This window comes from Theobroma cacao, chromosome 2 (genome assembly GCF_053813885.1).
Source record: "Theobroma cacao isolate CCN51 chromosome 2, ASM5381388v1, whole genome shotgun sequence".
NCBI lineage: Eukaryota > Viridiplantae > Streptophyta > Magnoliopsida > Malvales > Malvaceae > Theobroma > Theobroma cacao.
The window spans coordinates 9495699-9509861 of record NC_142640.1 but is presented as its reverse complement, the minus strand read 5'-3'; the positions used below and the strand labels follow the sequence as shown (position 1 = coordinate 9509861).

At 35.5% G+C, this 14163-nt stretch overlaps 2 protein-coding genes across 2 annotated transcripts; one reads left to right on the top strand and one right to left on the bottom strand.

Annotated features, from left to right (window-relative positions):
* Positions 1-4247: 4247 nt before the first annotated feature.
* Positions 4248-6794, top strand: LOC18608563 (indole-3-acetic acid-amido synthetase GH3.6-like). The gene is made up of 3 exons (XM_018114625.2): positions 4248-4666; positions 4788-5716; positions 5896-6794. Exons 1-3 carry the CDS (start codon positions 4326-4328, stop codon positions 6480-6482), a joined length of 1857 nt encoding a protein of 618 aa, XP_017970114.2. The 5' UTR covers positions 4248-4325; the 3' UTR covers positions 6483-6794.
* Positions 6795-8364: 1570 nt separating this feature from the next.
* LOC18608562 (Protein with RNI-like/FBD-like domain) lies at positions 8365-10526 on the bottom strand. Its single transcript, XM_007043328.3, has 3 exons — positions 9480-10526; positions 8794-8976; positions 8365-8667 (listed from the first exon to the last, which is right to left on the bottom strand). Exons 1-3 carry the CDS (start codon positions 10524-10526, stop codon positions 8365-8367), a joined length of 1533 nt encoding a protein of 510 aa, XP_007043390.3.
* Between the last annotated feature and the right edge of the window lie 3637 nt (positions 10527-14163).

Genomic DNA, 14163 nt, shown 5'->3' with positions numbered 1-14163 from the left:
AAACTTAAAATCTTAACTCTACCACTGCGTGTAATCATACATGTCCTCTGCCATAAGCCTGTGCGTTCACATTGCGCAAGTAGCTAGAGGTGAAAATGCATGCACCCGTATCCCAGCAGTTTAATTTCCGACATATTGATTAACTAAAACTAATACTATAAGTCCTCCCTACTGGCGTTGCAGTGAATCAGGTTAAACAGACATTGATAATCTTATTCTAATTAAAATGGTTTCACTGCTAATCGACGAAGGGTCCAAGATGATGTTTCAATAAATATTTATCATCTCTATTGTACATTAATAGGCTAAAGAAGGAATCGATACTACAAAAGCTGCAATCCCTGCAGGAATTATCACAGTATAAAATATTTGCCGATACGTATATGGGCATGGATCGAGTGCAGTGATCTGGATATGATTGATGTCGTTTTTTTGTCAGGCATGATTTTTTTTTTTTTTGAAAGATGGTATTTTATTGATCCTGCCATTCAACCAACCACTTCAAGTCTTAAGTCTTTCATTGCCTGACGACTTTTGATGGCATAACAGTTGTCTTCACTGAGTGAAGACTGTACATTTGCATCCTGTAAAAGCTGCCCACAAAAGGATTGGCAGCACAACTCCATGAACAATAAGAAACCTAAACCAAAGTCATCCTAATTCCCACGTACATCAAGGAAATTTGCAAGTGACTGGTCAAAACAAAAATATTGAACCAGACTCAAGTTCTTCAGCTTACTACTTGACACAAGGCAGAGGAGGTTGGTCATGCATAATTTAATTGAAGCTTCGGGGAAAGTCCCTGATTTTCACAACTGAATCAACTTTTAATTTGGCCATTATAGTCACATCACTTTCCAAGCTATCAGCTGAAGTGGGCAGAAAAAGTGTTTTGACCGGATTCTCAATGACTTGAAAAGCTGTTTAGCCAAAACAAGGCGTATATATTTTCTTTGGCCATATATTTTGAAGCATCTAAGCAAAGTGCATGGCCTTTTGTTTAATTGTTTTTCTCAGTAAAAATGATTTCTAAGCTGTAACACTTTCTTTGGGCTTGTCATCAATAATCTGAGGCTAGCTGAAAAAGGCCACTTTTTTTATGTCAAGGTGCTTAAGAATGCCAGCCCGTGACCATGCATCAGTTTACACATGTCACCTGTTAAGTGCTTAGAAAATTCTGTTTTGTCTTAAAAAAGTACTCGTAGAATCATACCCAGAAAATTATCCATATATTTGCATTGTTGCCTTAACTTCAAGTGCGCAAGATTTGTTGTTCCAAAAAGAATTCTAAGTATTATTGGTCAGGAAAAGCAGTAACTGTTGGAGCTAATTAATATGGATAATGGTCTGCTTAATTACTAGTAATTCTTTGCTAGAAAGATAGAAAATTGTGAGAGTCAATGTTCAAAAAGCATGTAATAAACCCAAAGAAAAGGATAGAGAGGGCCAATGACCTGATATAAACATTCCCCGCAAAAATGTAGATATAATCTCGGTACCTCAGCAAGCACAAGGCAAACCCCCCCTCGGTGGGGGGCGCTTTCACCTGCGTATTTCTCCTGTTCAAGCAACGCTCTCTTGTCTCTTGGGTTGACTATTGACAAACATAGGCAGATAGGCTGCTGGGACAACCAACGGACTCGTAACACGTGGATGTGAAAGCGACTGTGAGAGAGGCAGACTCAGACAGCCGGAGACGAGGGCGGTATGGGACCACAAGTCTTGCTTTCCATTGTCATTCTCTGATCTGATCGATCCATACATGTTTCCCTGTGATAATGACTCTAAATCATCACCGTTATTCCCATCGCTCCATTACTCCTGCTTGCTTTCTTAAGGTTTTAGATCTAAATGAATAAAATAACTTTAAGAGAATTTAAAAAATATTATTAAACTTTATATATAATAAATTTATACTAATCCACAATTAACCATAATAAGAATTTAGAATATAAAAACATAGATGATACATTATTTTACAATGAAAATAATATCGACCTGTTAGTATTCAGTGCATTAGATTTTTTTTTTTTACCTAAATCTTTAATAGGTGAGATTGTAATATTGTTATAGACAAGATAGGTGATCTAATCTTACCTTTTACATAATGAATACTTAATCTCACCTGTTATAAAATTTAAGTTTTTTTTTACTTAAACTTACACTTTTAAACCTGCATATAACATTGGAATCTAACTTACTTTAATAGATCATATTATGTAATATAATTGTCTCTTTATCAAGAATAACTTGACCTGATTTTGATAAAATACAAAAATAAATAAAGTAAATTCACATTTTAATTAATTTTACAAGAAAATCTAACAAATATGGTGTTATTGTTGTGGAATGTGGCAGTATTTTGTTCCCCACCAACATTAATCAATCTCTCCGCTAAACTTGTTTTCACAGTGTTTTAGTAGATTAATTTGTCCACTCTTTTATGAGAAAAAGAAAAATAATAATAATTGGTGAATGGGGATGATTTTCTTCTTTTATTCCTTACTTTCAAGATATACATACATACATACATATATATCCTTCATTTCAATTATATTTTCTTCAAATATCTCAGCAAATCAAACATTCGGATGGAGTATTAACAACCTTGAGCTGAAAAGTATTTAGTACATAATTCGTTTCAATGGATGATTGAAGTTTTCCTTCAATCATTATATAAGCTCATATATAGTAGTAATAAAACATAAAAAAAAATGGTTAAGAAAGAAGCGTGCAAGCAATTCCATAGTCTTTGAACTGTACTGAACAGTACAAAATTAATAATTTGATTCCTGCCTCACAAATCCTATCACCTATATATAAATATTTTATGTATAGACATCTAGTATTGTGACCTTACTTCCTACATTAGTTGATGAAATCATGATCTGCATATCTTTGATTTCTCTAAGTACGCAATCCCCCAATTAAAGTAACAATGGATAGGAACAGTTCATATGAAAGAATATGAGCATTAGCTTTTTTCTCTGAAAAGGAATATGACCATTACCTGTACATAATTGAGTGAGAATGCAAATTGGACGGCGGCTGTTTAATTAAGATCATCATCATCAATCATCACCATAAAGTTTGCATCGTAACATCTTATTTTGTGGTGCATTTTGATTAAAACTTTTGTGGTCATTATGTTATAAGATATCTTTCCTTCAAAATAAAAAAAAATTCCTGCTTTCATACGCGTTATAGCCTCATAATCAGCTAGCTAGTTAGGCAGCAAGCAACTCCACCACACATGTTTCAACACCAAGCTGTGCATCTTGAGCTTTACGCCACAGCCCTTTCTTTTTTGTTTTGTTTGTTTTTTACTTTCTTCTGTCAATTCTCAATTGTTTGCTAAAATGCAACTCCATATTGACCTAAAACTGCCATTAGCATCAAGTTAAGATACGCATTATCAAAGACTATATAGCAAACGCACATTCAATTATACTTTGTTTGAAAATTCAATATCAAATAGGTTCCATAGTTATTAGATTAATTATGTATTTATTAAATGAAACCGATTTATCCCAAAAGAATAAATTCACAATTAGAATATGAACATCCATCTTGAAAATTTTGAATTCAAAATTTGATAGTAACAAGATACGCGTTTGTGAAGTAAAAAAGAATAAATGGTATAATTATTTAATTAATATAGCTTATTGTGTTGTTAAAATTTTGATTATCTTTCAAGGGGTATAATAAATCCTTTCACATACTTAATATTCAAGTGTCTGCGTGGAGGGATTCACGTAAGATTACTTGAAGCGGAAGCTGGAGGGCGCTGCTGGTTTTTTTAACAACACCCGTAGTACATGCACGCATGTACCCGGTTTACTTTTCCCACTACCCAAATTTTGTACTTGAAACAACGAGTTTACCGAAGATTGCCCATCCTATCACCTCCTTTCACGGTTTCCCATCATTGAAAGCAGAACCCTTCCATACTGTTTCCTGGTAGTCCTTGGCACATAATTGAGTAATAATACAAGATTAGCTTTCCCACGCCTAAAATATTCCTTGGTAACGTAGAAAAGTCAAATTTGATTTTTGTATTATTAAAAAATAATTACTATTCATTCACGATTTTGCCCCCCCCCCCCCCCCCCCCCTTTTTTTTGTTAAGTGCCTTCGTGTTCGATTCAAACTTTTTGTTTGCATAAGTGGGTTGCACCTATCTTCTTTTTGCCCTATATATATCTCCTCCGTTTCACTTCATTTGCTACACAAAATTAGAATTTCAATATTAGTATTATTGTTCTTCATCAGTCCCCTTCTGAAGTCTTACCAATATTACTATTACTTTCTTCTCTGTCAAAGCCATGCCAGAAGCTCCCAAAATCTTATCCCAATATGCGGATTGCATTGATGGGGTTGGTGGCATCATCGTGGAAAATAATAACAAGGCATTGAAGTTTATTGAAGATGTTACTAGGGATGCTGATGAAGTGCAAAAGCGAGTTCTATCTGAAATTCTCTCTCGTAGCGCCAATGCCGAGTACTTGCAAAGAAATGGCCTCAATGGCTGTACAGATAGAGAAACATTCAAGAAGGTGATACCCGTTGTCTCTTACGAAGATTTAAAGCCAGATATTGAGCGTATTGCGAATGGTAATAGCTCACCAATTCTCTGCTCCCAACCCATATCAGAGTTCTTGACAAGGTGAGTCCATGATGTGTGTGTGTGTGTGTGTGTGTGTAAGGAGGTAATTTCATTGTTTTTTCTTCAAATTATCTCTGTTTTTTGGAGATGATCATGTTGCATGGGATTGTTTAATGTGTAGCTCTGGTACATCTGCTGGAGAGAGGAAGTTGATGCCAACGATAGAAGAGGAGCTGGACAGGAGATCGCTGCTTTATAGCCTGCTGATGCCTGTAATGAACCAATTTGTTCCAGGTTTGGACAAAGGGAAGGGGATGTACTTTTTGTTTATAAAATCAGAAGCTAAGACCCCGGGAGGACTCGTGGCTCGTCCTGTCTTAACCAGCTACTACAAAAGCTTACATTTTAAGGACAGGCCTTATGATCCCTACACCAACTATACAAGCCCAAATGAAACAATTCTCTGCGTAAATTCTTACCAGAGCATGTACGCTCAGTTGCTCTGTGGCCTTTGCCAAAACAAAGAAGTTCTTCGCGTTGGTGCAGTTTTTGCTTCAGGTTTCATTCGAGCAATCCAGTTCCTTGAAAAACATTGGAGTCTTCTTTGTAGAGATATTCGGTCAGGAAATATACACTCTAAAATCACTGATGCATCTGTAAGAGAAGCTGTCTTGAAAATCCTCAAACCAAACTCCAAGCTTGCTGATTTTATTGAGGCAGAATGTAGCAAAGGGTCATGGAAAGGGATCATAACTAGGCTGTGGCCAAACACTAAATATATAGATGTTATTGTTACTGGAACCATGTCTCAGTACATTCCTACACTAGATTATTATAGCAATGGCCTCCCGCTGGTGTGCACCATGTATGCTTCTTCCGAGTGTTATTTCGGAATTAATCTCAACCCTTTATGCAAGCCTAGTGAGGTATCCTACACCCTTATTCCCACCATGGCTTATTTTGAGTTCTTGCCAGTGAACGGGCAAAAAGGGTTAACTGGTTCCAACTCTGAACCCGCATCTCTGAATGACAAAGAAAAACAAGAATTGGTCGATCTTGTCAGTGTCAAACTGGGACAAGACTACGAGCTTGTTGTCACTACATATGCAGGTAAAGAAAATCAAGCAGAAATTCTAGTAGCTAGTACTCTATTCTCACCAATCTGGTCATTTGATTCATCTCTCAAATGATGATCCGCCACCATTCTGGCCGCGAAGATATTTTGATTAAAATGCATTATGTTTTTATTTATTTTTTCCTTCCTGAAAGGGAAAGCCTTTATGTTGCAGGTCTTTATCGATATCGAGTTGGGGACATTCTTCGTGTAGCTGGATTCAAGAACAACGCCCCACAATTCAACTTTATATGCAGGAAAAATGTTGTTCTTAGCATTGATTCAGATAAAACCGATGAAGTGGAACTGCAAAATGCAGTGAAAAACGCAGCAAACCAACTTTTGCCATTTGATGCATCTCTAATAGAATACACCAGTTATGCAGACACATCAGCAATCCCTGGCCACTATGTGCTGTACTGGGAAATCAGTGTTAATGATGCCACTTTAATTCCTGCATCAGTTTTTGAGGATTGTTGCTTCACAGTTGAAGAATCACTCAACAGCGTGTACCGCCAAGGTCGAGTTTGGGACAAGTCCATTGGCCCTCTGGAGATAAAGATTGTGGAGAATGGGACATTTGACAAGCTGATGGACTTTGCTCTTAGCCAGGGTGCATCCATAAACCAGTACAAGACACCAAGGTGCGTCAAATATGTTCCTATTATCGAGCTTCTGAATTCAAGGGTCATTTCAAGTTACTTCAGTCCAAAATGTCCTAGATGGACTCCGGGTCACAAGCAATGGTGCAGTCAAAATTGAACAAAGTTTAAGCAGTGAGAAAATGACAGGAGCTTTTATGTTGCAAGTTTCAGGGGCACTTCAGCCCGGAGGAGATGGAGCAACTTTCCTGTGTTGAAAATGGGAGAGACCGTTTTCACTTCAAAGTTAATGTGACTGGGTTGAACTTTTACAATTTCACGTCTTCTTTCATGGAAATCTGCTTCTTTGTCTAGTTTTTGTAGTGCTCGTTTTTCTTTTGTTTTTTTCCTCCATCGATGTCTTCAAACATGGGCTGTTCTGCAGATAAGTTGGCAAAAGAAAATTAAGACGGTTGTCGCACAGTTTAACGCAGCAAGTCTTTCTACATTGAGGTTAGTAAAGTAAGAGAAACTGCAAATTTTATGCCTTCACTTGCTTTTTTAACCTTAAGAGAAGCTTCTTAAAATGCCAAATTCTCTTTGCAAAATCCTCCTAAAATACAAAGAATTTTGCAATACTGTATACCCTATTACGATATAGGATCATACAGTAGATATAGTATTTCTTCGCCCAATCCTGGAGAAAAAGCCCTCTAAAGTAACAATAGACCATATATAGTCCATAAACATCCAGGTGGAATCTTTTCATGAGTTCTTACAACTAATTACCTTGCAGTGAAAGGTGAAACTGTTACAAAAAGTCCATTGGAATGTAATTTTCCCTCTCAGAATTTAGATTTAGGGCTTTTAACTTCTTTTAAGCCTAATTTTTTTAAGAAATTAGGAGAAACAGTGAAGTTAAATGATAAAATGGCATATTAATTTAATTAAGCCTAAATTTTTAAGTGCATTTTTAGAGTTTTAGATTAGAAATGATTAAACAAATCTTAAGATTGCAACTGAAACTTATTATAGTACATAAGATCTTAATTGAGCATAGCATGCATGTCCAAAAACTCATTTTTTGTTTATAAAAACTAGTTTATATTAACTAAGTAGTTAAGTATATATTATGTCCAAACCAACTTAGACTAACATATGGATAAAATAATGTCTTAAATAATGTATTTTTCAGAAATCGAGTATCAAAATTACACCAGTTAAACACTTACAAAACTACCATATCATAACTTAGACTGGCATTCTGAACATAATTAAGCCTAATTAATTTGCCTTTTTTTTTGTGGGGTTAAAAAATGTCTAATTTGCATGTTGAATATGAGCCCAAGAAAAAAAAAAATTGATGTTGAATACGGAACAGGTCAGTTTCTCGAGTTACCAGCAGTGTGTGGAATATGAAAACAGGTTCCAGATATGCACACAAGAGCTTAACATTACAACCACATTGCTTGATTCCAAGCAAATAACAAGGCCCCACATGGCCCCTTGTGAATTAGAACTGTCAACCATGGTTGTGCAGGTGAACTTGTAAATTAAATTAATTCTTGACACCCGTTGTGGTCCAATAGAAAAAGCTGTCTTCTTGAGCACTAGCATTACACAACATTTTATGCAAGTAGGCTTGCGAGCTCCACTGAGTATTATTCAACAGCAGTTGTTCAGTCCCATGACAATCAGTCAGGAATCTGTTTTTCAGCCTTTTCTTTCATCTGTCCGTAAAAGACATGAAATTTTGGCAATCCAATCCACGAATCTGAGAAATTTGCTAAGGAGTACACACAATGCGATAGAAACAGAACCTTTGAATGTGCTTTATCGATGAGTTGCGAAACATGGAAGCTTTGCGAATTACTAATATGGTACCACGTCTCATACTACATCGCTGATGTAACCTGGCCATTTCTGGGAAAAACTGGTTGCTATCTAGCAGAAGTCACTACATAAAGTTTCCTAATGCCTATTGATGCTGCAAATCTACATCAAGCATCCGGATTGATTAAAACAATGATCATCACTTCAGGACTTCTGGCTTTGCGATAAGATTAGAGAAATGCAATCTTAGCATTAGAAGAGGCCCTGGAAAATCCCATCATCTGTGACCTTATCTTTTGTCTTCGTAGAGAATCTCTGTAGTTGCAGTGTCCTGAGGAAAGAGTCATTTCTTGCAAGGCCTTCCCATGCTTCAATAAGAACTTTGCTAGACTAACTTCATTCTCACATTCTAAGAATCCATGTATCTTTACTACACTAAGGTGGTTTAGGAAGGATTTTAATGTCTGGGTTTGAGATTCCCAAAATTGTTCTTCCTCTGAGGTAGGCATGTCCCATAAGTCCTTATTCCATTTCTGAAAATAAGTCAAAAGAAATAAAAAAGGTGAAATGACCAGGCAAATTAATTAATTAACATGAATTATTCAGCTTATATATAACATAAATGAAAAAAAAGGTGAAAGTAATTTAATGGCACCTACTCTTCTTTCAATCTTGTAATCATTGACGATCCTGAGAATTAGGGTGTGTAATGTGGGAGAGCTCTTGAATAGATAAGCCAATCCGGGGACGTTATGTTTGTTGAAGCCAGTGTGCAACTCCAGAGATTTGAGATTGTTGAATGGATGCATTACATTTGATATATAATTCTTGCTTGATAAGATCTGCTAAATTGACAAGCTCGAGGTCATGGTTTACACACCGAGAGAAAAAATATGAAGGCAGAGTGTTGAAGGTTAAACAAAGGAAACTTGTACTCAACCAAAAACAAAACAAAACAAAGGGAAGGACAAATTTTCACTAGTGATTTTAGAAGGGTTCGTGGACTGCTTTTAGGTAAATATAATATTGCAAGTAATTGTTGTTCCAAAAAACATTTCATGTTAAATGGATGCATAATCAGCTCAATAGTTAACATTTTAGAGGAAGATTTGTCATCACCATTATAATCTTAGGAGAAAATGTTTGCTATTATCCAATTATCTAGTGAAACTAAACCCAAAATTCACTTCCAATATTGCTCATGGGAGGTCAATTGGGGAATTATATTCCCAAACATTTCAATAACGAGATATAACTAAACATTATTTATTGGATGAACAGAGTAATAAATTCCATTAACTACTCGTGGCGTCACCATGCAAAAAGAAAGAAAAAAAATGAGTACCTCAACGCATTGGCTTTCAAGTGTTAGGCAATGGACCTGCGACAGTCCTGATAAAAGATTAGATACACTCTGAAGCTTTGCCACGCTTACATCTTCATGAAGTAGAAAGAAACCAATGGAGACTTCATGCACCGAAGTCAAATTCTCTAAAGACCTAGTTTCCGTGATGGCATTATATTCCCAAACCATATTTCTGAGGCTTGGAGCATTAATCTTCACCCAACTCTTATCACAATAAGCATCAAAACAGCTTGCAACTCGCAATCTCTTTAATTTGGCTCCGGAAACATCCAAGGCATGTAACTGGAAACAATTTTCCAGGGTCAAATCTTCGAGCACCAAGCAACTAACCTTAAGATGTTTCAACCCAAAACAAGCATCGAGATTCAATTTCTTGAGGCGAGGGAATGACGAATCCGTAAACAGATCCAAAAGCGAGGGCTGGCTGTATAAAATGACAAGGGAGAGAGATAAGGTTTGGAGTGAGCGGAAACCACCTTTCATAATCGGTGGAGGAGGTAACCTGAAACCAGGATAACGAGATCTCAACTTGAAAACCCGCAATGATTCACTTGTAATAACACTTCGGGGAAAATTAAAATAATCATCCGTAGCCACCTCAACGTCTAATTCCTGCACATTTTGCCTTATGGCACGACGGATCAAGCCATTTAAACGTGAAAAACTCAAAGGAGCACGGAAACGAAGGATCCTTAGATCGGAATGCTTGTCGCGGAGAGCTAATACCTGGCTAATGAAGTCCATTCGTTTAGCAGACAAAGAATGCAACGATGATCTTTTCTCATTACTTGGCTTGATATTTGTTGAAGAAACTCCAGTTGGGTCAATGGACGTGAAGTCAAGGTCAGGGAAAGAAGACCATAATGATCTCCATCTTTTTGATAAGACACTGGTTTGTGCTATGGTTTTGATAGGAAGAAAGAAAAGAATCTGATGGAGAACAACATCAGGGAGATCACTGATCCTGTCAATCCCATTATCGCCTTCAAACCAAAACTTCTTTCGCTTTGCAGATCTTGTTTCCATTGAAACATTGGTATTTGCTTTTTTTTTTTTTTTCTATTCTTCTCCTTTTGCCAAAATCTTTTTCTTTTACTGAAATCTGTGTGTTGAGAAATGGTGAGGTTAGGGTTTGAACTTTTCAAAAGAGTGAAGTGAGGTTAGAACGAGAAGAGCGTTTGAGTTTGTTTCGAATCTCTAATATCAAAATAAAAAAGAAAAAGAAATTTATTTCGCCACATCTTAGTGTTACGGTGCGGTTTAATCTTTGTCCATTCTCATCGAAATTGCTTAAAGGATTACTTTGAATTTAATTTAAATGCTTTAAATAAGGAGAAAAATTGAAGTCAAAGTCAACATTGGAATGTAATTGATGATCATATTGATAACTGGGGATATATAAATGCAACATTGGTAACATTATAGCTGAATCCAACCCAAGTCTTTTCAAACAAAATGTTTTGCTAACATAAGAAAATACGATTCAGAGCAATTAAAGTAATCTAACCGATTCATGGAGATAAAATGTTATTATAAAAATAAATTTTGCCCCCAAATTTTAACTACACACTATTGTAGATAGATGCCTCAGCGATGAAATTTCAAAAATTCAACTTCCCATTTAAGATATGATCATTTATGATCAAAGCAAATTTCTTGGTTCTTCATTCACAAAGGAGGAAATTCGAGTTGTCATCAATGACTACAACGGAAACAAAGCCTTGAGGTCAGGTGGTTTTAATATGGACTTTTTCAATAAACATTCACATTTCCTCAAAAACGACATTCTTAACTTCGTGAGTAATTTTTTCTCCACAAGCACTTTCAACAAGATCATCAATACTTCCTTCCTAGCTTAAATTCCAAAATGTATTAGGTCATCCCGCTCACCCATTCAAAGCCTATCAATCTCATAGGAAGCACATACAAAATCCTTGCTAAGAGTGATTGGCTCGGTCATAGGTCACAACCAATTCACCTTCATCAAAGGTAAGCAAATCCTTGACTATTCTTTGATTGCTAACGATTTAACATTGCCTATTTAAGGAAGAATTCCTCAAGTGGTTTGATTCTCAAATATGACTTTGAAAATGTTTTTGACAACATTAATTGTCATTATCTAGGTTTCATCATGCAACTCATGGGATTTAGTATTTATATCACGAGGTTGGATCTATCGCTGAATTGCGGTTGCTACTATCACGATTCTTATTAATGAAGCCCTAACTTCACAATTCACAATGAAAAGATGACTTAGGTAAGGTTGTCTAATGCCACTTTCCTATTCAACATCATTGTAGAATATCTAAGCATCCTATTCCACAAAGCCAATACCATTGAACTTTTTCAAGCTTCTCCATAGGTAGTAACTAATTATCGATTTCCCATCTCTAATTCACAGATAACACAATTATTTTCTACAAGTTTACCCTCCAACAGATTATTAACATGAAGAAAATTCTAAAGGGATTTCAAGCAATCTTTAAGCTAAAGATCAATTTTCTCAAGAGTTCTCTAACGGGTCCAAACATTGAAGAACAACTCATTGAAAACTAGGCCATCATCATGAAGTGCAAAATAGGAAACCATTTCACAAAATACTTAGGTCTCCCACTAAGGGCCAAGCTCAACTCTCTCTCCACATGGTAGCTTGTCATTAAAAGATTCAGATCCAAACTTGTTAGTTGGTAGAACCACATAGTATCTGTTTTGTCAACTAGGGACCAGGTTTGGTTCTTGTGAATCCTACTTAGCTCCTTCTTCATTGCAACTTGCCAGTAAGCTAAGTTCTTAGCTTCTGCATAGTTTGTAAGGTTTGCAATGGCCATATTGCATTTGTCATAGATGCTTTCTAAGATCTTGGTGCCCTTGACAACAAATTCAGTGTCATCAAGATTTTCATTAGGCTCTTGAACAACTTTTGGTAACGACCTTAAACCAAGCAACTTGTCATCTAAAGCCTCAATCACTTTTGATTCCTAATTCCACTGTGCATTCTCATCAAACTTGATCTTTCTTGCAACCTAAACTTTCTTGGAACTTAAATTGAACACCTTATATCTCTTACCTTGCAAACCGTAACCCATAAGCACTCCCAATTTTGCCTTTGGGTCTAACTTGGACCTTTTTGCCTTTGTAACATGCAAATAACATATCTAGTCAAAGATTCTAAGATGTTTAACTATAGATTTAACCTTATGCCAAGCTTCATGAGGTGTCATTCTCTCTAATGCTCTTGTTGGTAGTATGTTTTGCAAATAAACAACTTTGTTAGCTACTTTTGCCTAGAAAAGCTTAGGCATTGATTTTTCAAATAACAAGCACAAAGCAATGTTTAACAATATCTTGTTCTTCCTTTCACATATTCCATTTTATTGAAGAGAATAGAATATCGTAAATAGGTGCCTAATTCCTGCAGTAGCTAGGAATTCTTGAAACTTGATTGATACAAACTCAAATAATTCTCAAGCTTTTTAACTTGCAAACTAATTCAAGCTAAACATAGGCCTTGAACTTTTTTAACATACTAAATATCTCAAATTTGTACTTGAGAAAGTGGATCTAGGTCATCCTAGAATAGTCATCAACAAACAATAAAAAGTACTAACTGCTATTGAGTGATTCAACACTCAATTGCCATCATGCATTAAAATGGATCAATTCAAGCTTTTCCAAGGCTCTTCTAGTACTTTTCAAAGGAAATGACAACCTTATTTTCTTTCCTAATTGACAAACTTCATAGATATTAGAATAAGTATGCATAAAGGGCATATTTGTCACTAAATTCTCAAAATTCGACAGTTTCATTCTTGCATAATTGCAATGCCTTAATCTCATATGCCATAACTCAATAACATCTTAATCAACTTTTTCAACTGCATTCAAGTTTAAATGATGTCAATCTAATGTAAAACACCTATTTTTCATTTGAACAGCCATAAGTACACTATCTAAAAGCTCAATTATAGTGCATGCTTGGTTTTTAAACAATAAGGTATAATCATTGATTAGCATTTGAACAACATTAAGCAAATTCTAACAAGCTTGAGGCATTAAAAACACATTGGGAACATACTTGGTTCCATTTGGTATAGAAATTGCTATAGTAATGTTAGTGTAGAAGTCTCAATGAACACTATATTAAGTAGGGGGTGAATTGATATATTAAAAATTTCTTTAAAAATCTAAGTATAAAAAATCAACCTTTTTTACTTAAAAATTTTTTCTAATATCAAAAACAAATTTTCAACAATAAATCCCTAAATATAAAAATAATGAATCAAGATAAAATATTTTTCTTGGAATAAATGTTAGCTCTGAAAGGTAATGGAAAAATATTTTCCTAAGAGAAAAACAATAAATCAATATAAATATATTTTCCTAAGGCAAGTATGAACCATAAATATAATGTAGAAACTAAAAAGAGACATAAACGATTTATAGTGGTTTGGTTTTTTCGATGCCTACATCCACTCCCTTAGTAACCAAGGAATTTCAATCCACTATCAAGGATTCTTGCTTATTATTAGGAAGCAATAAGCCCGACATAATCCATAAAGAGATTCTTGCTTTTTACGGGATCAAGTGGCAACCCTTAGAATGACTTTTTACGAGATCAAGCGATAACCTTTACACAATCCACAAAGGGATTCTTACTTTTTCA